This window comes from Anser anser, assembly GCF_964211835.1.
Source record: "Anser anser genome assembly, chromosome: 9".
NCBI lineage: Eukaryota > Metazoa > Chordata > Aves > Anseriformes > Anatidae > Anser > Anser anser.
Window position 1 is genome coordinate 3,257,896 of NC_139729.1, and position 17,209 is coordinate 3,275,104.

General features: G+C 43.1%; 1 protein-coding gene across 3 annotated transcripts in view; it reads left to right on the forward strand.

The window, feature by feature from the left end:
* The first annotated feature begins 4,578 nt into the window (after positions 1-4,578).
* The window catches only part of PLOD2 (procollagen-lysine,2-oxoglutarate 5-dioxygenase 2), a 50,073-nt gene continuing 37,442 nt past the window's right edge, over positions 4,579-17,209 (forward strand). Inside the window, exon 1 of one of the 3 annotated variants that reach the window (XM_083848761.1) lies at positions 4,579-4,933. In XM_083848761.1, the coding sequence (XP_083704887.1) occupies positions 4,819-4,933 (115 nt within the window). In that variant the 5' untranslated portion in view covers positions 4,579-4,818. The remainder of the gene's footprint in view (positions 4,934-17,209) is intronic. The other 2 variants (XM_083848760.1, XM_083848759.1) reach the window with 2 other exon arrangements.

The following is a 17,209-nucleotide window of genomic DNA, read 5'->3' on the forward strand; positions in this document are numbered from 1 at the left end:
CATTTTGATCTTTTTTCTTAAAAAAAAAACCACGAATTGCTGTTTTTCTTTTTTGTTTAGTTCTAGTATTTCACAGACTTGTGCTCAAGTTAAACAGACAAAAGCATTTAAATGATATATACCTGTAGAGCATTTTTTTCTGTAACCGAAAAGGGTTTTCTAAGCTTTCTATTTCTTTGGAATATATTTTTTAGTATTATTCTATAATAAAAGCCTGCTATTTTCAGCTACCCCTGACTCATGTAAAATATTGATATGTGTGTTGAATTTATCATTCAAAACCAGTATTTTCAGAAATTACACAAAGTAAATCATTTAACTGGGAAAATAGGTATGATTTACTAATCTAAGCTCAAAGATAAACTCAGGTTACCGAATGTTTATTACATGACAGTAATAAAATATTATCTTAAATTAGAGCAGTGATATAACCACATGAAGCCAAAACCTTCCATTTAACTCTGTCGTTTACATGCACTTGAGCCAGGCAGTGGAATCACAGAGATATGGAATTACCTCTGTGACACACGGAGAGGACAAATGTTATAAAACTAGAAAGACATTTGAAGGGACAAGATGGAACAGAATGGAAGAGGAATGAACTTGTTCTTCATAACAAATAAGTTATGACTACTGCAATTGAAAATATGTGAGGAGTGACTGGCATTTGCCCAGAAAAATAGACTGGATTATTACTTGTCAAATTCGCTATTTGTTAGAAAACCCTTTATGATCTTTATCGAGGTATAGGACTTAGGGTTCTTGCATTAAATTTCTTTTTTATTCTTGAAGTACTGCTGATAGTGAATTGTTGACAATTCCTCTATCCCACAGTTTTCCACAGACTAATCTCATTATTTTTCTTTGCTTTTGATTTTATCACAGTCTATTGAACAACTTCAGTGTTACAATATTTCATGTGAGCACTGCTGCCTCATTTCAGCACCTGTGGAAAAGGTATGATAGTGGGGCTCCTGAACGAAGGAGGAGGTTTGAAGGCCTAGACTTGTGGAATGAGATGAGTCCAAGAACAGGAAAAGCCCAGCAGGAGCACAGTCTGCAGTTTTCTGTTTTTCTTACAGAGTGAAATAAAGAGTAGTTGGAAGATATGAAAAAGATCTCTTAGAAAAAGATGCAAGTAATCTCTGGTCTTCCTGGTTTGTTCTACATGTTAGTTTTTACAATTTCTCTGCAAAAAGTTTGTGGAAGATGCACCATGTCTGAGTACAGGGGAGCTGGAGAGCTTGCTTTGGAGAGAAAGAGAGCTGCTGTTCCTTTCTAAGTGCTATGTAAAAGCTTTGCCACCTTTGTCTTTGATTTCAAAAGCCTTTGAAATCAAACCTTTCCTCTTAACTGCGCTACAAGTGACAGCTGTTTAGCACATCTCAAGCAACAAACAAAGCTCTGACTACTGCTGATTTACATGGGCCAAGTAAGATCCTTCCTTCCCTGCTGCAGTTTGGTCCTTAGAAAGCACAGCTACAGCTTTCAAAACTCAGAGGGCAGCTTCCTATGATGGGACCTACCTCCATCTGGCTGCGATGATGGGCTTGCATTGTGATGAACATCTGGTTCCATTCCACGTTGCACCAGTTATGCGTATGTTGAAATGTTAAATTGTTGGTGGTTTAGAGAAGATGGAAGTTGCCAGCCCTATGATGATTTCATACAGCTAGGAAACAGATGGGGAGAAGGAGGTAGGGATATGCAAATACAGGCAGGGAGTCACTGAGACTGTAAAAGAGGTGTCTGGGCATCTGAGGAAAAAGTCACTGAAGGAATGGAGATTTCTAAAAAATCAGGAAGCTGTTGTCTCCTGCAAAGGTCTCATAGAATTTTGCCCAAATATCTGCCAGCTGAATCCTAGATGTTATTGCTGATGTGTTGAAAATGTACTGTGCCTGCAAAAAAATTAATAGTTTGGCAACTGACTGTGTGGTTACAGAAAATCACTTGTCACAGTGACTATCTGAAGAGAGGACTGCTTGCAGTTTCTCCCTTTTCTGGTTTTGCTCACTGTTGCTGGAGTTTTGGAACAAGAAAATCCTTCGGGCTCCCATGTTCAGAGCCCCACAACTAACAGGAATGAATTAACTCTCCTCCTCCATGCCTGCTTAACCAAATTTATTCATTTCTCGTGAAGAAATTGCCTTGTTGCAAAGGAAAAAGGTTTTATTCTTTATGAAAAAAAGGTTGATAAGGTCAAAAGTCAAAGGAGCAAATGGTGACAATGTGAGACTGTTTCTTGGGACACTTCTAGAAATTGTTTCTGGAGTTAACTTCTGTAGTACAATATGCATATTTGCATGGCACATTGCACACTGTCTGTGTTATTCTTTAAATAATAAGTTCCTACTCAGTTCAGAGATTTAGATGTTGAGTGAACTGTAACGGTAACAGTACTGGAGCTGCTTGCAATAGTATCAGGAGAGTCCCAGACCCTGCTAACCACCAGCTGCCAGTTCACGCCTTGAAGTTGGTATTTCTGGACAACAGTGGCATTTCTAACCCGAGTGTCTGCAGAGGCAGGGCGAGACAGAGCTCCTGGGCATTCCGTAGCTGCTTGAGCTCAGCGCTGGAGTTTCACAAGCGTTTTTCCTTCCATCAGGCAGTGTCTGAGTGAAGCCTCTGGGGGTAGGAGATGTCTTGGCCACATCTATCACTTTGAAAGCACTGCTTTCAGCTCTGCATTGTCCTGGGGGAAAAGCTTGAATTTTCTAAGAACAGTCTAAAATAAAATTAGCTTACAAGAGACCAGGGACAATAAGAAAATGTAGACGTTTCTAGTCACATTCTGGGTTTGAACTTGTACATACGAGTTGTGTTTGTTTCTATCACTGTTCTCTCCTCCCATTTTTGTTATGCATTAGAAATCTGTCCTTGCCAGCTATCTACTTTTCTTTCAGTATTGTATATTTACATCCTTCTTTCACTTTTCATTCTCCCTTGCTACTGTCTACCTGCACTTTTGATAACAAAATACCTAATACTCCTAATACCTAAAATACTCCTAGGGTTTTTCTGAGATGCTGCCTCCTGTTTTGTTCAGTGGTGTCCAGGTAACGGTGTTGTTTTGGGACCTGCGTATCAATCTCCATTGAAACTAGCTGCTGCTGCTGCTGCTAGAGGTGAGCTGCCGGGCTGTGGCTCCTCAGAGCACTGTGTGTGGACATGACACTCAGCTGATGATTTTACCCTCAACCCTGAGGGCTGAAGCTTTGCCTGCTTTCCATCCCATCCCATCTGTGGGAGCCATGACCTCAGCTCCATGGTATTCTGAAATGGTGGCCAACCGTCCTTTTTCCCCTCAGGCGTTACAGAAGAAGTCTGTCATTTCTTTCACGGTTGGTAGTATTAAGTGTTCTACATGTCTCCTCTGATTTAATTCCTTCTTGACGACTTCTTATTTTTCAACTTGTTAATGACACACTCTGTATATCTCTCAGTACAAGTGTTACTGTTAAGCTGTTCTGGATCTGAGGTGAGGTTTGATCTGTTGAGGACAACTCTTTCTAAAAGTTGCTTACCTGTTTTCTACCTTAAGACTATAGCTGTAGCATAGTAACTATTTTTTTCCATCTTCACTTTTCATAGGCCCAATTTCTTACTTGATATTTTGAACTTTTTTCTTAAAAAATAAAATAAAATAAAACAACCAAGAGAGAAGTGCTTGCAGTGTCGTCCCAGCCACGGCACTGCTCGCCGGCAGCCAGCGCAGCCTGTGTAGCGCGGGGGAGCACTCAGCAGCAGCAGAGCTGCTCCTCGGAAGAGTGAGCAGAGGCCGCACGTGGGTGAGTGCAGAGCTGTGCTCATGCTGTCTGCAGTCAGAAGATGTTTGTTCTCTGGTAAATCTCTGCCTGCCTGACAGGGGTGGCAGGAGAAAGTAGGTCACAAGTAATTGCCCAAGAACGTGAGGGGCTTTGGTGTTTTTCCTGAAGTTACCAACTGTGCCTTCACCATTGTGTTACTTGGTTTTCAGTGTTTCCCCATCCCCACTGCTGTGGGGCCTTCTCTGCTCTAGGAGCTGGTGGGACCAAGGACCTGCCCTCTTCCTTCGCTCTCCCCCCATGCCCTGTGTGCTGCCTGGGCCGGACAGAGTGAGTCCTGCCAAAGAACTGTGAAAGCATCTGGGCACGTAGTGTTGGGTCTGGTTTCTGCTTTGGCTTCCAGGCAAAAGCACCCCGTTCTTACTGCTGCAGGAGCCAGGGTCAAGCTTTCCCTTCTTTCACCCGTGTTTTTTTCTTTAATTTTTAATCCGTGGGTCCAAAAAAAGCCCATCTGCTAGGCCTATAGAACCATTCAGGATAAAAAATGAGGTGTCTCCCTGACTGTTACACAAGTGGGGCTTAAATACATGAATCCTGCTTTCAGCACTGATTTTTCTTTTGGATTCAGCCCTTAGTGCTCGAACATTTCCAAGGCGCAATGCACGGCCCGCCAGCTGCTGTTCCACTCAACGTGCGTGGGGACGGGTACTCCCAGCCAGGGGGCGGGGCTTAGCGACTCACAGGCGGGGCTTAACGCAGAAGGAGGGGTTTATCGGCCAGGGGGCGTGGCTTAGTGCGCAAAAGGGCGCGATTTATCGGGCAGCCCCGCCCCCGGCGGCGTGCGGCCGGGCGCGGCAGCGGCTGGCGTTGCGCTCCCGGCGCCCTATAAAGGCTGGGGCGGGCGGCGGCGCACTGGCTTCCTGCCCGCTCGGGAGGAGGAGCGGTACCGCGGAGGTTCCTAGCACCGTTTTTTTCGCCTTTTTAAATATTTTTTCTTTCCCACCCCAGCCCTCGGGGAGCGGCGGCAGGCCGGCGGGTGCGGAGGGGGAAGATGGCGAGGAGCGGAGCCCGGCCCCCGCGCCTCCTCCTGCTGCTGCTGCTCGCCCTGGCGCTGCCGGCGGCGGCGGAGCGCAGCCCCGGGCCCGGCCCCGGCCCCGGCCCCGCAGGTGAGGCGCGGAGCGGTGCGGGAGGGAGAGCCGCGAGCCGCGCTGCGCAGGCTGGGAGCTGCCGCGGTTATGGGTTAATTGCTTAATTCGTGCGCGTGCTTTATGGGGTAGGCAGCGCCCCAGGTTGCTGTCGGAAGGAGCGCCGGTACCCGCAGAGAGATGCGGGGCTCAGCCTAGGCACGAGGGTAAAAATAGATCCCCTGCTGGGAAGCCAGAGGCTCTGCCTTTCTCCCTCCCCCTCGCTTTCTTCCCTTCTCCCCGACAAGGTGGTGATGGGCACGGGTTTTTCCACTGCTAGGGAAACCACAGCCCGTTCGCCTCTGCCCTAAACTCTAGAAGCTCCTGGAGAAGTGCCCTTCTTCCAGCAAAAAGCAAGCTGGCCCTCGGAGTCTCACTCTCTCATTGCTCCTTGTGCTTTGTAGTCTCTTTGGCTTCGAGGAGCCAGAAGGTAGAAAGCAACTTTATCTTCAGCATGTAAAATAAAAGAATGTATACAGGAAATTCTCTCAAAGAGAGGTGTCCAAACACATATGCATTAAACTATGTGTCAGAACATAGGTCCTGTGCTGGTGCTGCTTTAGAGTCTGTATTTCTCTTCTCTATTCTAGAAATAGAAAGGTATTCTATCCCACTGGACTGTTACCACATGAAATCTGAAGTAATTTTATTTCCTGCCTTGTTTACTCAGGAGTGTAATCAAGTTATTTTTATTATCTGGCTTAATTTTCTTTTTGGTGTGCTGAAAGAAGCTCCCCTTCCTGCGATCTCATTTCTAGCAAGTTCTGATTTTTGACTGGAAATCTGCTGCCTTAGCTGATAACCGGTGTAAGAAAAAAATTGGTGTGGATGGATACCAGGCGCTGCTCATGCCCAGTTTTTTTCTTTTGCTACTTTTGGTCATTCTGCGGGGTTCCCTGAAGGCTGCAGTGTGCGCTGCTGCTCACGCTCTGGACACCCTGAGCATCTCTGTCCTGGCCACAGCAGGCCTGCAGAGCTGCAGCCTCCTAGGGTGTGTGTTGGGCAAAACACTCAGCTCCTGTGTCTACGGTCAGGGCAGTGAGACTGTAGGGCAGGCTCCCTTGGCCATCAGCTGTAGCAATCACAGTTACATTTGTTCTCTGCAATAGCTATTCAATGCATTTTTAAGCTAGGTGTTTTAGCTGTGGAATCTCATGTTGATGTAAGCTAATGGCTGGGCTAGTAATGAGTTCTGGTTTTAAATCCTGCTGGTGTTCAAAGGTGTGAAAATCAGAGACTGTAGTTCAGAGTGGTGGATGTTGCACTGTGATTCAGCAAACTATAAACAGACTGCTACATCTAGATAAATAATAAAAATGTTACACAAAAACAGTCTGTATTGAACTGTAGCAAACTGCTGAGTGGAAACCACTCCTTGACCCCAGCTGCTGCCTGCTGTGTTGCTTGTTTTCGTTCCAGTTTTAACCATTAAATGTTATCCACAAGTCTGTGGTGTTTGCTTGAAGAGGAACAGCCCTTAGTGTGCTTTCAGTTCTAGGAATCTGGCTTTACTTTCTAGTCTAGTCTATTTCTTTCTATTCTTTGTGTGTGTACATGGACTCTGACTCCTGGGTGATGAAGACACAGAAGTTTTAGTGTAGAACAATGGCATCAGTGTATTCCTGTTGCGCCAAGCTTATAGTGTACCTGTTGCTTACCATGCAGTGCTGAAGGAGATGTGGAGAGGGAGTGGTAAAGACACTTTTCATTCTCAGTTCCCACTGAGAATGTGAATTTCCCTTCCTTTATTGGGTCCGTTCCCCAGAGGCAGTGGGCTTGGTCACTTGGCTGCATGGTCCTGTTGCTGCTACAGGTTGTAAAAGCGTTGAGCTGGCTGGGTGGGTCGCTGCCATCTGTGTGTGCTCCCCCAAATGCAGGAGTGGGGATTTGGGGTTTGTTGCGGGGAGCAGAGGTGGCTTCCAGTGCTGACGTGGCCAGGCCGTGTGGCTTCTTGTGCTGGCTGCAAGCACTTCGGGCAATAGTAGGTAACGGGTGTAGCTGTGGGGGGGCTCGCCAGAGATGCAGCATGTACTATTGCCATTACTGTTGACTTATTTTGAGCTCGGCCAAACTGATGACTGTGACTGACAGCGATTATAGCCCTTTCACTGAGGCTCTCTAGTAAAGAAGCAAGGGGATTTAATCACTTCAGCATCTAAACACATTGAAAGAACTGAAAGACTGTTTGGTGGAGGCCGTAAGTACAGCACTCCACACCTTTCTCTTCTTGCCTAGTTTTCTGTTTTGTGCTTCTATGCTGATACTGCTTTTGTCCCAGCTTGTCACCACAGTATCTGAAACTGCTGCAAGAGCTTGTGATGCTGTGCTGGTGCTGTCCCTGAGGAGGTCCGTGCCTTTGTACAGGATGTGCCTGTGAGGACAGTAGGAGAGCGCTGCCATGTGCTTCTGACAAGTGAGGGGTAAAGGCAGGGCTGTGCCCGGGGCCCTGGCCATGCTGGTTTACCCGTGTGCCAGGCACCTTCACCACAATTTTCCGGGGGGTATTTGGGGTCAGGGTACAGCAACAAAGTCATCCTTCCATCACACGTTTTCCCCTTGAAAACATTGCTGTGTGTGAAGGCACGCTGTTGGCAGTCTGAGGTCTTTGTAGCACCTGTTTGAGAGGCTGCACAATGGAAGCTTCTGATGGAGAAGAAATAATAGTAATAAACTTGAGCTTTTTGGTCAGGTTTTTACTTTCCTTAGGTGAAGGTAGACCACAGTGGTGGATATGATATTGCTCTTGCTGTGATATGTGGTGCAGTCAAGTAAGATCACTGAAACTTTAACCAGAAAATGCATTTCTAATTAAAACAGGAAAAAGTAAAACAGCTGTGACATCTATCATCAATACTTGGTGCTGTAAGTTACTGTGTAAAGGTGCAGTGGAATGACCACCATGTTATGCTAGCCAGGAAGGTTTTGCCTGAAACGTTCCTGTCAAGGATCTAAACTAAGTGATTATTTCTCAAATCTTTCTTTGCGCTGGTTGAATATTCTGGAGAGCCATGATTTATGTCTGAGTTCTTGTCTTTTTTTCACCATCACTCCTGCTTATTTAAGTGACTCAGCCTTTTCATAGGGAGCTGTTTAGTTTGTTGAACTACTGCTATTACACTACATGATCAGAAGGAACACCTTTCCATTTCTGTTGAGCTGCTAATCTGTTTAAAACTTAATTCACTGGAGCAGTGCATCAAGTAATTTCTCTTGGCATGAAGAGCAGTTATGGTCACAGTAAGGGCATTTTTATTTTCATTTTTAATGTCTGTTTTTATAGCTCTTGAGGGACCAGCAAGGAGAGAGATTTTGAAAGTGAAGAATATCTTTATTCCCTCTTAATTTAAACACAGAACGTAGTTCCCTTCAGCATGGAGCACAAATTGACCAAACAGATCGGTAACAGGAATGTGTCTGTGCGTAGGAATGTCGTAGCTCTATAGAATAAGTGACACTTAATCATCGAGGAATATGTGCTTGCAAGCACAGTCTGACACGACTGTGGTGTTTATGCTGTAAGTTCTGTGATATAACTGCTTTTCAGTATTTCTTTATGGTGAATTCACTTTTAAAAGTAGGGATTATACTGGCCATGAGGAGACTACGTAAATAAAATCAACAGATTATTTCTTTTGAGGAGCTAGAATTCATGTTATAACTTGCAGCTGGGGGGGGGAGGGGATGACAAACACAAAGAAATAGAATAAATCTTTCATTTGGTAATCTTGACAGTAATCTGCCTTTTCCATGTTCTCATTGTCTGCTTGCACATCTTTTTTTTAATTAAGAGTTTCATATTGCTTCAAAATGAGCACTGACTGCAGAAATTTAGGTATCTACTAATTGTTGAACTATTTAGATTATTGGCAGATAAATTATGCAGTTAACATATGATCATTTCAATCTGTTTCTACTCAAATCAAAATCAAAGATACTGTAGATTACCGTGGATTACTTAAATTTCTTTTAAAACACAGCTGTTTTTGTGATGTAATACAAAGTAATTACAGATCAACTTCTTTAATAGTTTAAGGCTAATCAGTAGAACTCTGCCTTGGCTTAAAACATCCTAATTTATAGGAAAACTCTAAAGAAAATAACTTTTAGTGGTTGACCCACCAGTTCTTTCAGGCTATCCTTTGAAAATGTTCTAACATTTTTTTCCTTGTAATAAGTTGCAACTCTATTGGTCCACTGTGGATTTTCTTAGAAAACAGATGTAGGACATGGGTGTGTGTCCTTTTTGATGGTAGTACTGATTCTTGAAATGTAACTGCAAATATGTTTTTAAAGCTGACATATGCTGTATTTATAAGTAATGCAGACATTTGATCAGGGAAAAATATGCAAGCTAAGAAAAAAGACAGGAAAGTGCTAAACAAAAACAGATTTGGTGTTTAAGTGCTGTTCCTTTGAGAGTTAATTTTGTACCTGGGGTGGGTCTAAGTGTCAGTGTACTGAATCAGCCCATCAGAGGGTCTCACTGAAGTCAACTGTGTGGAAGATAAATGTATCTTGTTGTTTAGCAACTGAAGTGCTTTGCCATTTAAAAAAAAAAATGTGAAACTAGATAGTTTAGTTATGAATCTAGCATGAAAGTTTAATACAACAAAGTATTTCTTTAGGCTTTCATAAGCAATTTACTAATTCTTTCTTATATCACTGTAAAACAACTGTACATGTGTTTGCATAAGATCAGGACTGGGTCCATAAACCTAGTAACTGAGGTTGCTAGTCAGCTGTTTGATGTTAAAAGTGCCTTGAAATACACGTCATTCATACTCTGTCCTGGTGTTTGGTGTCAGAAGCAGGACAGAAGTCTTTGGTGCTGTTCTGTGGCTTGAAGGACTGGCTCACTTGGGACAGGCACTACCTTTCTGTTGCAAGTGTGGAGTTGCAGTCCCTCTTTCACATAGAAAAGGCCTCTGAAAAGTGTGGTTTTCTCCTCCCAGGGCTGTGGGGCCTGCATTTCTGTTTGGTTATTGAAATGGTCCAAGCTGGGCTGTGGAGATCAGAGGCTGTGTTTTGAATGTCCTGTGTCTGGAAGCAGGCCGGTTGCAGGCATCCAGGTTGGTTATGCCTCTTCAAGACAGCTCTAGCTCCACTTTCTCCTTTGTTAAACAAAGACTAGTCAAAGGAGAAATCACAATTGCAAGTCTTAATTGCAGAGTTTCACTGATGGCTTGATTAGCTGTCCAAAACCAAGATTTAATGATGTCTGGTGCTGTGTGTGACTGCCTGTTTAAACAGCTGGAGTTGCTGAATAACAGCTTAGCCAGCAGCATGCTCTTCTCCAGACACACATTTATGAGAGAGACAGAGGGCAAGGCTACTAAAAGATGGAAGCTGAGTAACCTTTCTCACTCGGGCAGCTGATGTTAGTTGTCCCCTGGCCCCAGCTGTGTAGCCTCGGTGGCAGATCACAGCCAGACTGTCCAACAGGCATGAACACGCCCAGCCGCTGCCATGGCTCCATCCCTGCCACTCTCAGAGGGACTTCTGTGTCTAGCTGCCATCTGGGCACTCAAACTACTGTAACCCCATCACCCAATCTGTTTGCTGCATGTCAGGAAGTTGGGCAGCTCTCCTTGGAGAGCTGCTTCATGCTTTGCAAAGATACCATGTGCAACTATTCATTAATAGTTCTTTTCCTTGTCTGGAGACTAAGAAATAGGTCTTATCTTTGTTCTACTACAGACTGATTCAGTAAACAGGGTCTCACCCAAGTCTCCTGCAGCTGGTGGAAAAAACCTGTAAGTGCTGCAGCTTGTGCCTGGGTTTGTTCAGGAAGTCTCGCGTTAGGAGTGTGGGCCTGAGCAGTGGCCAGTGCTGCGGTGATTGATGAGTGCACACACAGGTCCTAATGAGCCTGTGTTGACTGTCCCAGCAGTACTACTGAACTGAAAATAATTAAATATATATATGTAATAGCTGAGGCGGAACCAACTTGCAAATGTTTTCTAAAAATGGTTAAGTATTAATATTGGGAGTAGCTGCTGATCTTCATCTGACAGTGTGTATGTGCCTCACAGAGTTGATCAACGGGTGGTGTTTTTTCATTATTATTTTTCAAACCAGCTATATTCAACAGTTTGTCACTTCCATGTAAAAATTTCAGATGCTGTATTGAGGTGACATCAGAAATGATGTGGTAGAAGGCAGGCAGCAAGCAGCAGCACCTCAAGCTTGCTGCGGAGCCAGGATGTATGGAGGAGGGAACTGCCTGTCTGCATCCTGTGGGCTGCGAGTTAAAGGGAGAGGATTTCTTTGTATGAGGAGTCTTTACTATTTTCATAGCGGACTTTAGATGCTGAAATGCGCTGTTACAGACAGCATTGTTTGCCTCTTTATAGATTGATTTAGATTCTGGATGTTTTTTCAACAATAATGGGACTCTTGAATGTTAAATCTTTTCCTAAGTTGTAGAGAGCATCAATTTCACATAGCATGAAAAATAAACTTACTACCCTGTTAAGGGACTGTGTATTAGTAAGTGCTAATCTAGTATAAGTTCTGTATTATGAGAAAATTCAGAGCAGCTTTTGCTAACTGTAAGCACTAATTTCTGCTAGTACAGCTTCTTTGTTCCTCAAAAAAAAAAACCACAACATGAGAAGTAGCAGAAGGTTGTAGCAGGCAAAGTGTATTGTTACTGAGGAAGTTGCAACAGTACCAGATGCTTGAAAGTAACAAACTGGGAAATCATACATTCCATACATTTTATATTTCTTTCCCTAGACGGCTTCTGAAGGCTTTCTGCCTTCACTAGTCCTGTTGCCTGGCTAGGGACAGCTTTCTTAAGAAAGACCATGCTGGCTATTAGTACATTCAGTGCTATTCAGAAAATCTGAGGTGAAGTAAACATTATGTGGCTCTTTCACCTCATTTTGCTAGCAGCTTTATTTGACCAGAAACTCTTAAGTTTGCTTACTGCTTTCTTTGACTGTAAGTCATGTAAAGTACCATGGGGTAGATGTATGTGTTTAAAGTTTGTGTTTTTCACATTGTGTATTTAAGATCTTATTTGTTTGCTGCTAGATTACATTAGCCAAGTATATATATGTAGGTATAACTTGTAATTATGGTTATGTTACATATGATAGGTTTATTCTGTTTCCAACTCTCATCTTTTTAGAGTATGTGGATTTTCAAAAGTTTATTTGGCGTAAGATTCAAGGTCTAGGCTATAACTTTTGTTTAGAGGAAAAAGTTTTCCTTTTGAGAAGTTTAATACTGTCTTCCTGAAAGATAAGTGAAAGCTTTTGTGCTAAAAATCTGAGTTTTGAAAGTGGTCTTTAGCATTCTGACTTCTTAGTTGGCATAGCAGTTTTGAGTTGTTTGGATCTCTGTAAGTTTTGTCTTGTTCAGAAGATATTGGACAGGATTTTACATTTTTCTGGGATAACTTCCAGAAATATAACTCATCTGTTAGAGAAATTACAGGAGGTTAGTTGTAGTCTATTACTAAATAGCCTTTAATTCTTCCAAAATTTACTATTTTATCATGAAATTATAAGAAAATCTAGAATGACTTGTGGATCATGCTTTCACAGCATACCAGCTGACCTGCATACAACTCAACCTGCACTATTATATTTCTTTAACTCCAATTACTTTTTGGGGCAATGATGTTAAAATGACTTATCCCCCAAACCACCTGGTGACATGCTGGGAGGTATCCCCAGGAGCTGCTGGTGTGCAAGTTTCTGTGCTGTGTGTGTGGCTGCCGATGGCGATTTCTCCTCTAGGCACAGAAATGTTCCCTTTTCAGAAGAGCAGGGAGGATGGAAAGAATGAGCAAACTGCTAATTATCTGTTCATTTAGTTTCTAATTCAGACTACTGAAAGAGTCTCAGAACATACATTTTTTTGATCGCTGTGCTTTATGTGAGGTGCATGAGGAAGGAAAATAGCGTGAGGACAAGTCCTCAGGTTCCATTTGGGCCACTGGCTACATTCTCATTCCCTTCTGGATGCAGACATTGGATGGTGTTGCTGAGTTTCTGGTGATTGGCCATGGGGTAGGTTGTCTGCTGTGGGAATAAGCAGGCATATTGAAAGCTGTAATCAAAAACCAAACAAACCTTTCCTTATTTTTTTCTTATTAACAGTTAATCTGTGGAAATAATAAATAATAGCAGAAGTTCAATCAGAAGCCTGTGGTTAGCTGGGACTGTTTAGTGTCATTCTGACAGCTACTTCTCAGTTTACCATACTTCTAAACATTTCTCATGACTGTGCTCTTGATGTGTGACAGAGGAGGAATCCAGACTGAAAACACTTCTTCAGCTGTGGTACATTTTAGTTCATCTCTCCAGTGATGGAGAAGCATATTCTAGTGTGGTGTAAAGGCAAGTTAAATCAAGTCTTTTTTTTTTGGAAAATTGTATCCTGTTTATCTCCCCCATCTCTAGAGGTTTGGGAGAATAACAGACACAACTACATAGCTTCTTTATTGCACTTGAATGCATCCACGTGCCTTTTCCCCTCCAGGCATCTGCCCAACCTACACCTTGGATTAAGGTCACACAGACAGCTGCCAAGGTTACCTGGCTTTCCCTAGAGAATTGTAATATCTCAGTCCATCTTTGACAGTGTGTATATATTTGTTTTTAAAATCCATGGAGGTGTTCCTATTAGGTTTCTAGTCCCCAAAGCTTTTCCATAGCCTCTAGCAATTTGTTCATTTGTTTGCTGGAAACCTTTGGTGGATTACTTTGCAATAAGACTGTGTTGTGTAGACACTAGGACATGGATCAAACCATTTTTGAAGAACCAGTCATCATTTATTTACCATTATAAGCCACTAGTTTTACAGATAGGCATAGGATTCAATGGCATAACACGGTGCTGTGTGCAGGTGTTCTTTGATTTTTTACAGCTTATGCCTACCCCAGAGAAGTCCCCGGCAGTTGAATCTGAGGGCTAAATGTCAGCTCCCATGTGGCTGTAAGCAACAGCCTCATTTTTGGCTGCTCTAAAGCTACTGTGCTAGTGCCCACAACCCCTGGTAGGAATTACGTAGTAATCTCTGTCAGTGTTCACTCACGATAAATAAGAACCATGTGGGTGTGTGAGGACTGGAGCACTTTGCCCGTTCCTTATGGCTCTTATTTCTGGAAATAAATATTTATGATACAGTCAGATCCCTGATAGTAGCAGCACAAAAGGAGTGAAGTGTTTTGATAAACATTCACTGGGTTTCTTAATGTGTTGCATGAGCTCTGTATGCAATGTTGTCCTTCACAACTTGAGAACTAAAACGTTTCCTAGTTTGCACGTAAAAATGAACTCTGCTTGTCACTGGATATACTTTTCTTGGCCAAACACGCACTCTCAGGCTTGTTTTCAAAACAGAACAGCTGTTTTGTGAATGTAACTATCTGAAAGCTGTCTGGAATAATTGCATTGTAGTAACTTCAGCACCCTCATACCTGGCATGAAGCTCTGAAGAGATTTTTTTTCTTCCCATGCCTTCCTGTTGAACCTCAGTATAGGGTTTACGTTTTGTTTTCACACGGACTGACTCCGCTTGCAGGAGCGAATGCCAGGCGTGGTGACCCCTGCAGTGACAACCATGCTGGCTGTGGTGGGCTGCAGGCCCTGTTGGGCAGACTGAGTGGGCAGGGCAGTGGCTGCCTGCTGCGTTCGTGGTTTCTCCTGTATTTTTGTATTTTGGGGATGCTATTACAGTTGGAGAAAACTGCCATGTGCACATGTCCCTCCCATGAGGGGGCCAGTCAGACAAAAGAAGCCAGATAACTCAAGTCTGGGTGTAAGACCATGCAGCAGAGCTCCTGTGGGAAGGCCCCTGGGTGGAGGGCAGGGTGGGGGGTTTGCACCCAAGCTGAGTGGCAAAGCAGAGCTGTATTGCTTCAGCTGGGATGCCATCACAGTGTTTCTGTGGAGGCTGAGAATTTTGTAGCTCACTCACTGGGGAGTACCTGGCCACAGTGGTAGCTGGGGGTCTGAGAAACTGGCCAATGCCATGGTGAGGCCTGCAGGGCACAGGTATACTCTGCCATGTCTTCTCTGTGCGCACTAGTTACAGGATAAAAGTGTCTTTTCTGCTTCTTTATTTGAAACAGGCCAGTCTGTGTGCACACAAAACCAACCAACCAAGAACCAAAACAAACAAAACCCCAAAGACTAAATAGTCTGTAAATAATCTCAAATTCTAAATAGACTCTAAATAATGCTGTAATTACAATTCTGCTGCACATAAAAAATATTTAAGTACCACATGCAGGTAAAGGTCTGTGGCAGTGCAGCATAGACATTGAAATAATGCATTGTAAATCTCTTCATCTGTTAAAAAAAACACACAAACAACAACAAAAAACATTGGCAAGTATGCTGAAAAGAAAGCATTTCCAAAGTAAACAGAACCTTTATAAAAATAGCTTCCTGTTTTTTTGTGACTGTTTGCAAAACTGTCTCGGGCAGTCTATTTAGATGGCTTCATTCACTATGAGCGTCATACAGATTCTTTCATTTTCATGTCAATATAAACTGCATTATTTGTCTGGCCTGCTTTCTCTATATGGCTCAGGTTGGAATCCCTTAGCCTCTGACACATCTTTTTTTTTCCTCCTATTCCACAAAACTCAAGTAGCATACCAGACTGCACAGTGACTCTTGAAATGCATGAACAGTGTGTAGGTGGAATTACTGTGGGTCTCATTTAAAACAGAGTAACAGTATCCCATAGAGAATAGTATATTATTTTGTGCTTGCCAGACTGTACTTATGTATTTATTTAATACTCTGTCTGTTAGACTTAGTTACTATGGGGGATAAAATAAGATTGATCTGATGCAGTCTGTATCTTATCTCTTACATCATGTAGTCAAGTTCTGGTTTTGAGATCCTTGCTCTGTACATTACTCAGGAAGTTCCACTGAAGACTAGGACTAGACTGAAAAATGTCTACCCCTACCAAATTTCGCAGTTATAGTTGGTGCTTTTCTTGTTCATCTAGGAAGCTGTCAGTAATGGATTCACTCGGCTTGGTGGTGCAGTCTGGTATGATCAGATTTTCCTTTATCTGTTCCATAGTGAAAAATCCTACCTTCTGTCATCAGTTCTGTTTTAGCCATAATCTAAGATATCATGTTCTTCCACCATTCTGTGGTCACTCCTGTAGAATTACTTTAGATTGTGTGACCTTTAAAAGAACGTAATGAACTATTATTACTGTGCTTATGTCTGTCTGTGAGTCAGCATGTCTATGAGTGCATTGTGCTGGAATCCTGTGGGAGAGTTGTCTTGCCCTTCTGAGGTATACTCATGGGATTTTCTTCTGATTTTTGCTTACAAAAGGCTCCTAGCTCTCATGGAAAAAAGATGGTGTAATACACCTTTTAAAACTGTCTTCTCCAAATTTTTGGGTGTCCAGGTTAAGTTGATTGAAGCATTTCAAGTATTGCCAGTTTCTTTGCTGTGTACTCTGTTGCAGGAGTGTTAATCTGGTTTGGCAGAGCCAGCAGGTTAAATCTTCTCTAGGACCAGTCAGTGAGTGGAACAGCCCCACAAAAGCTGGATGGGCAGGATATGAGAGAAGTCCCCAAAATCATGAATGAGGGTAGGGCAGGTAGCGCTGACTGCAGCTGACCTTGGGCAGTGCCATTGCAAAGCTGTAAAAGGTCTATTCTGAACAAGTAAAATTGTGGTTTTCATGGAGTAGGTACTGGGCATGTGTGGCTGTCATTGCTTAAGGTTTACATCAGATTGGTGAATGACTGGGTAAGAGCAAGGTAAAGAAATGGATCAAGTGGTTCAGGGTATAGAGAAACCACATCCAGGTCACAAAAACCCATAAACTGAGACTGGTAGAAAAAGCAGAGAAAGCATCATATATACATACCATTATATCTTTACTGAAAGGGTTGTGCAGCATTGGAATAAGTTGCCCAGGGAAGTGGTTGAGCCACCATCACTGGAGGGCTTCAAGAAACATGCGCACATAGAACTTAGTGGCATGGTTTAGTTGTGGACTTGTCAGTACTAGGTTGAAGCTTGGACTAGATATCTTAGAGGTTTTTTCCAGCCTAAATGATTGTGATTCTATATGCTTGCCTTATCCTTGCTCTGTCTCATACATAGCATCATGGCTGCTGCTGAGGATGGACTTGCCAGACCACTGTCTGACCTGGCAGGAGTGCTCGTGGGAGTGACTTGCTTACTGATGCTGAAGCAAGTCTTCTTTCAGTGGTGGTGGTGGGGAAATCAGCAACTCCTGAGACAAATCTCCATGGT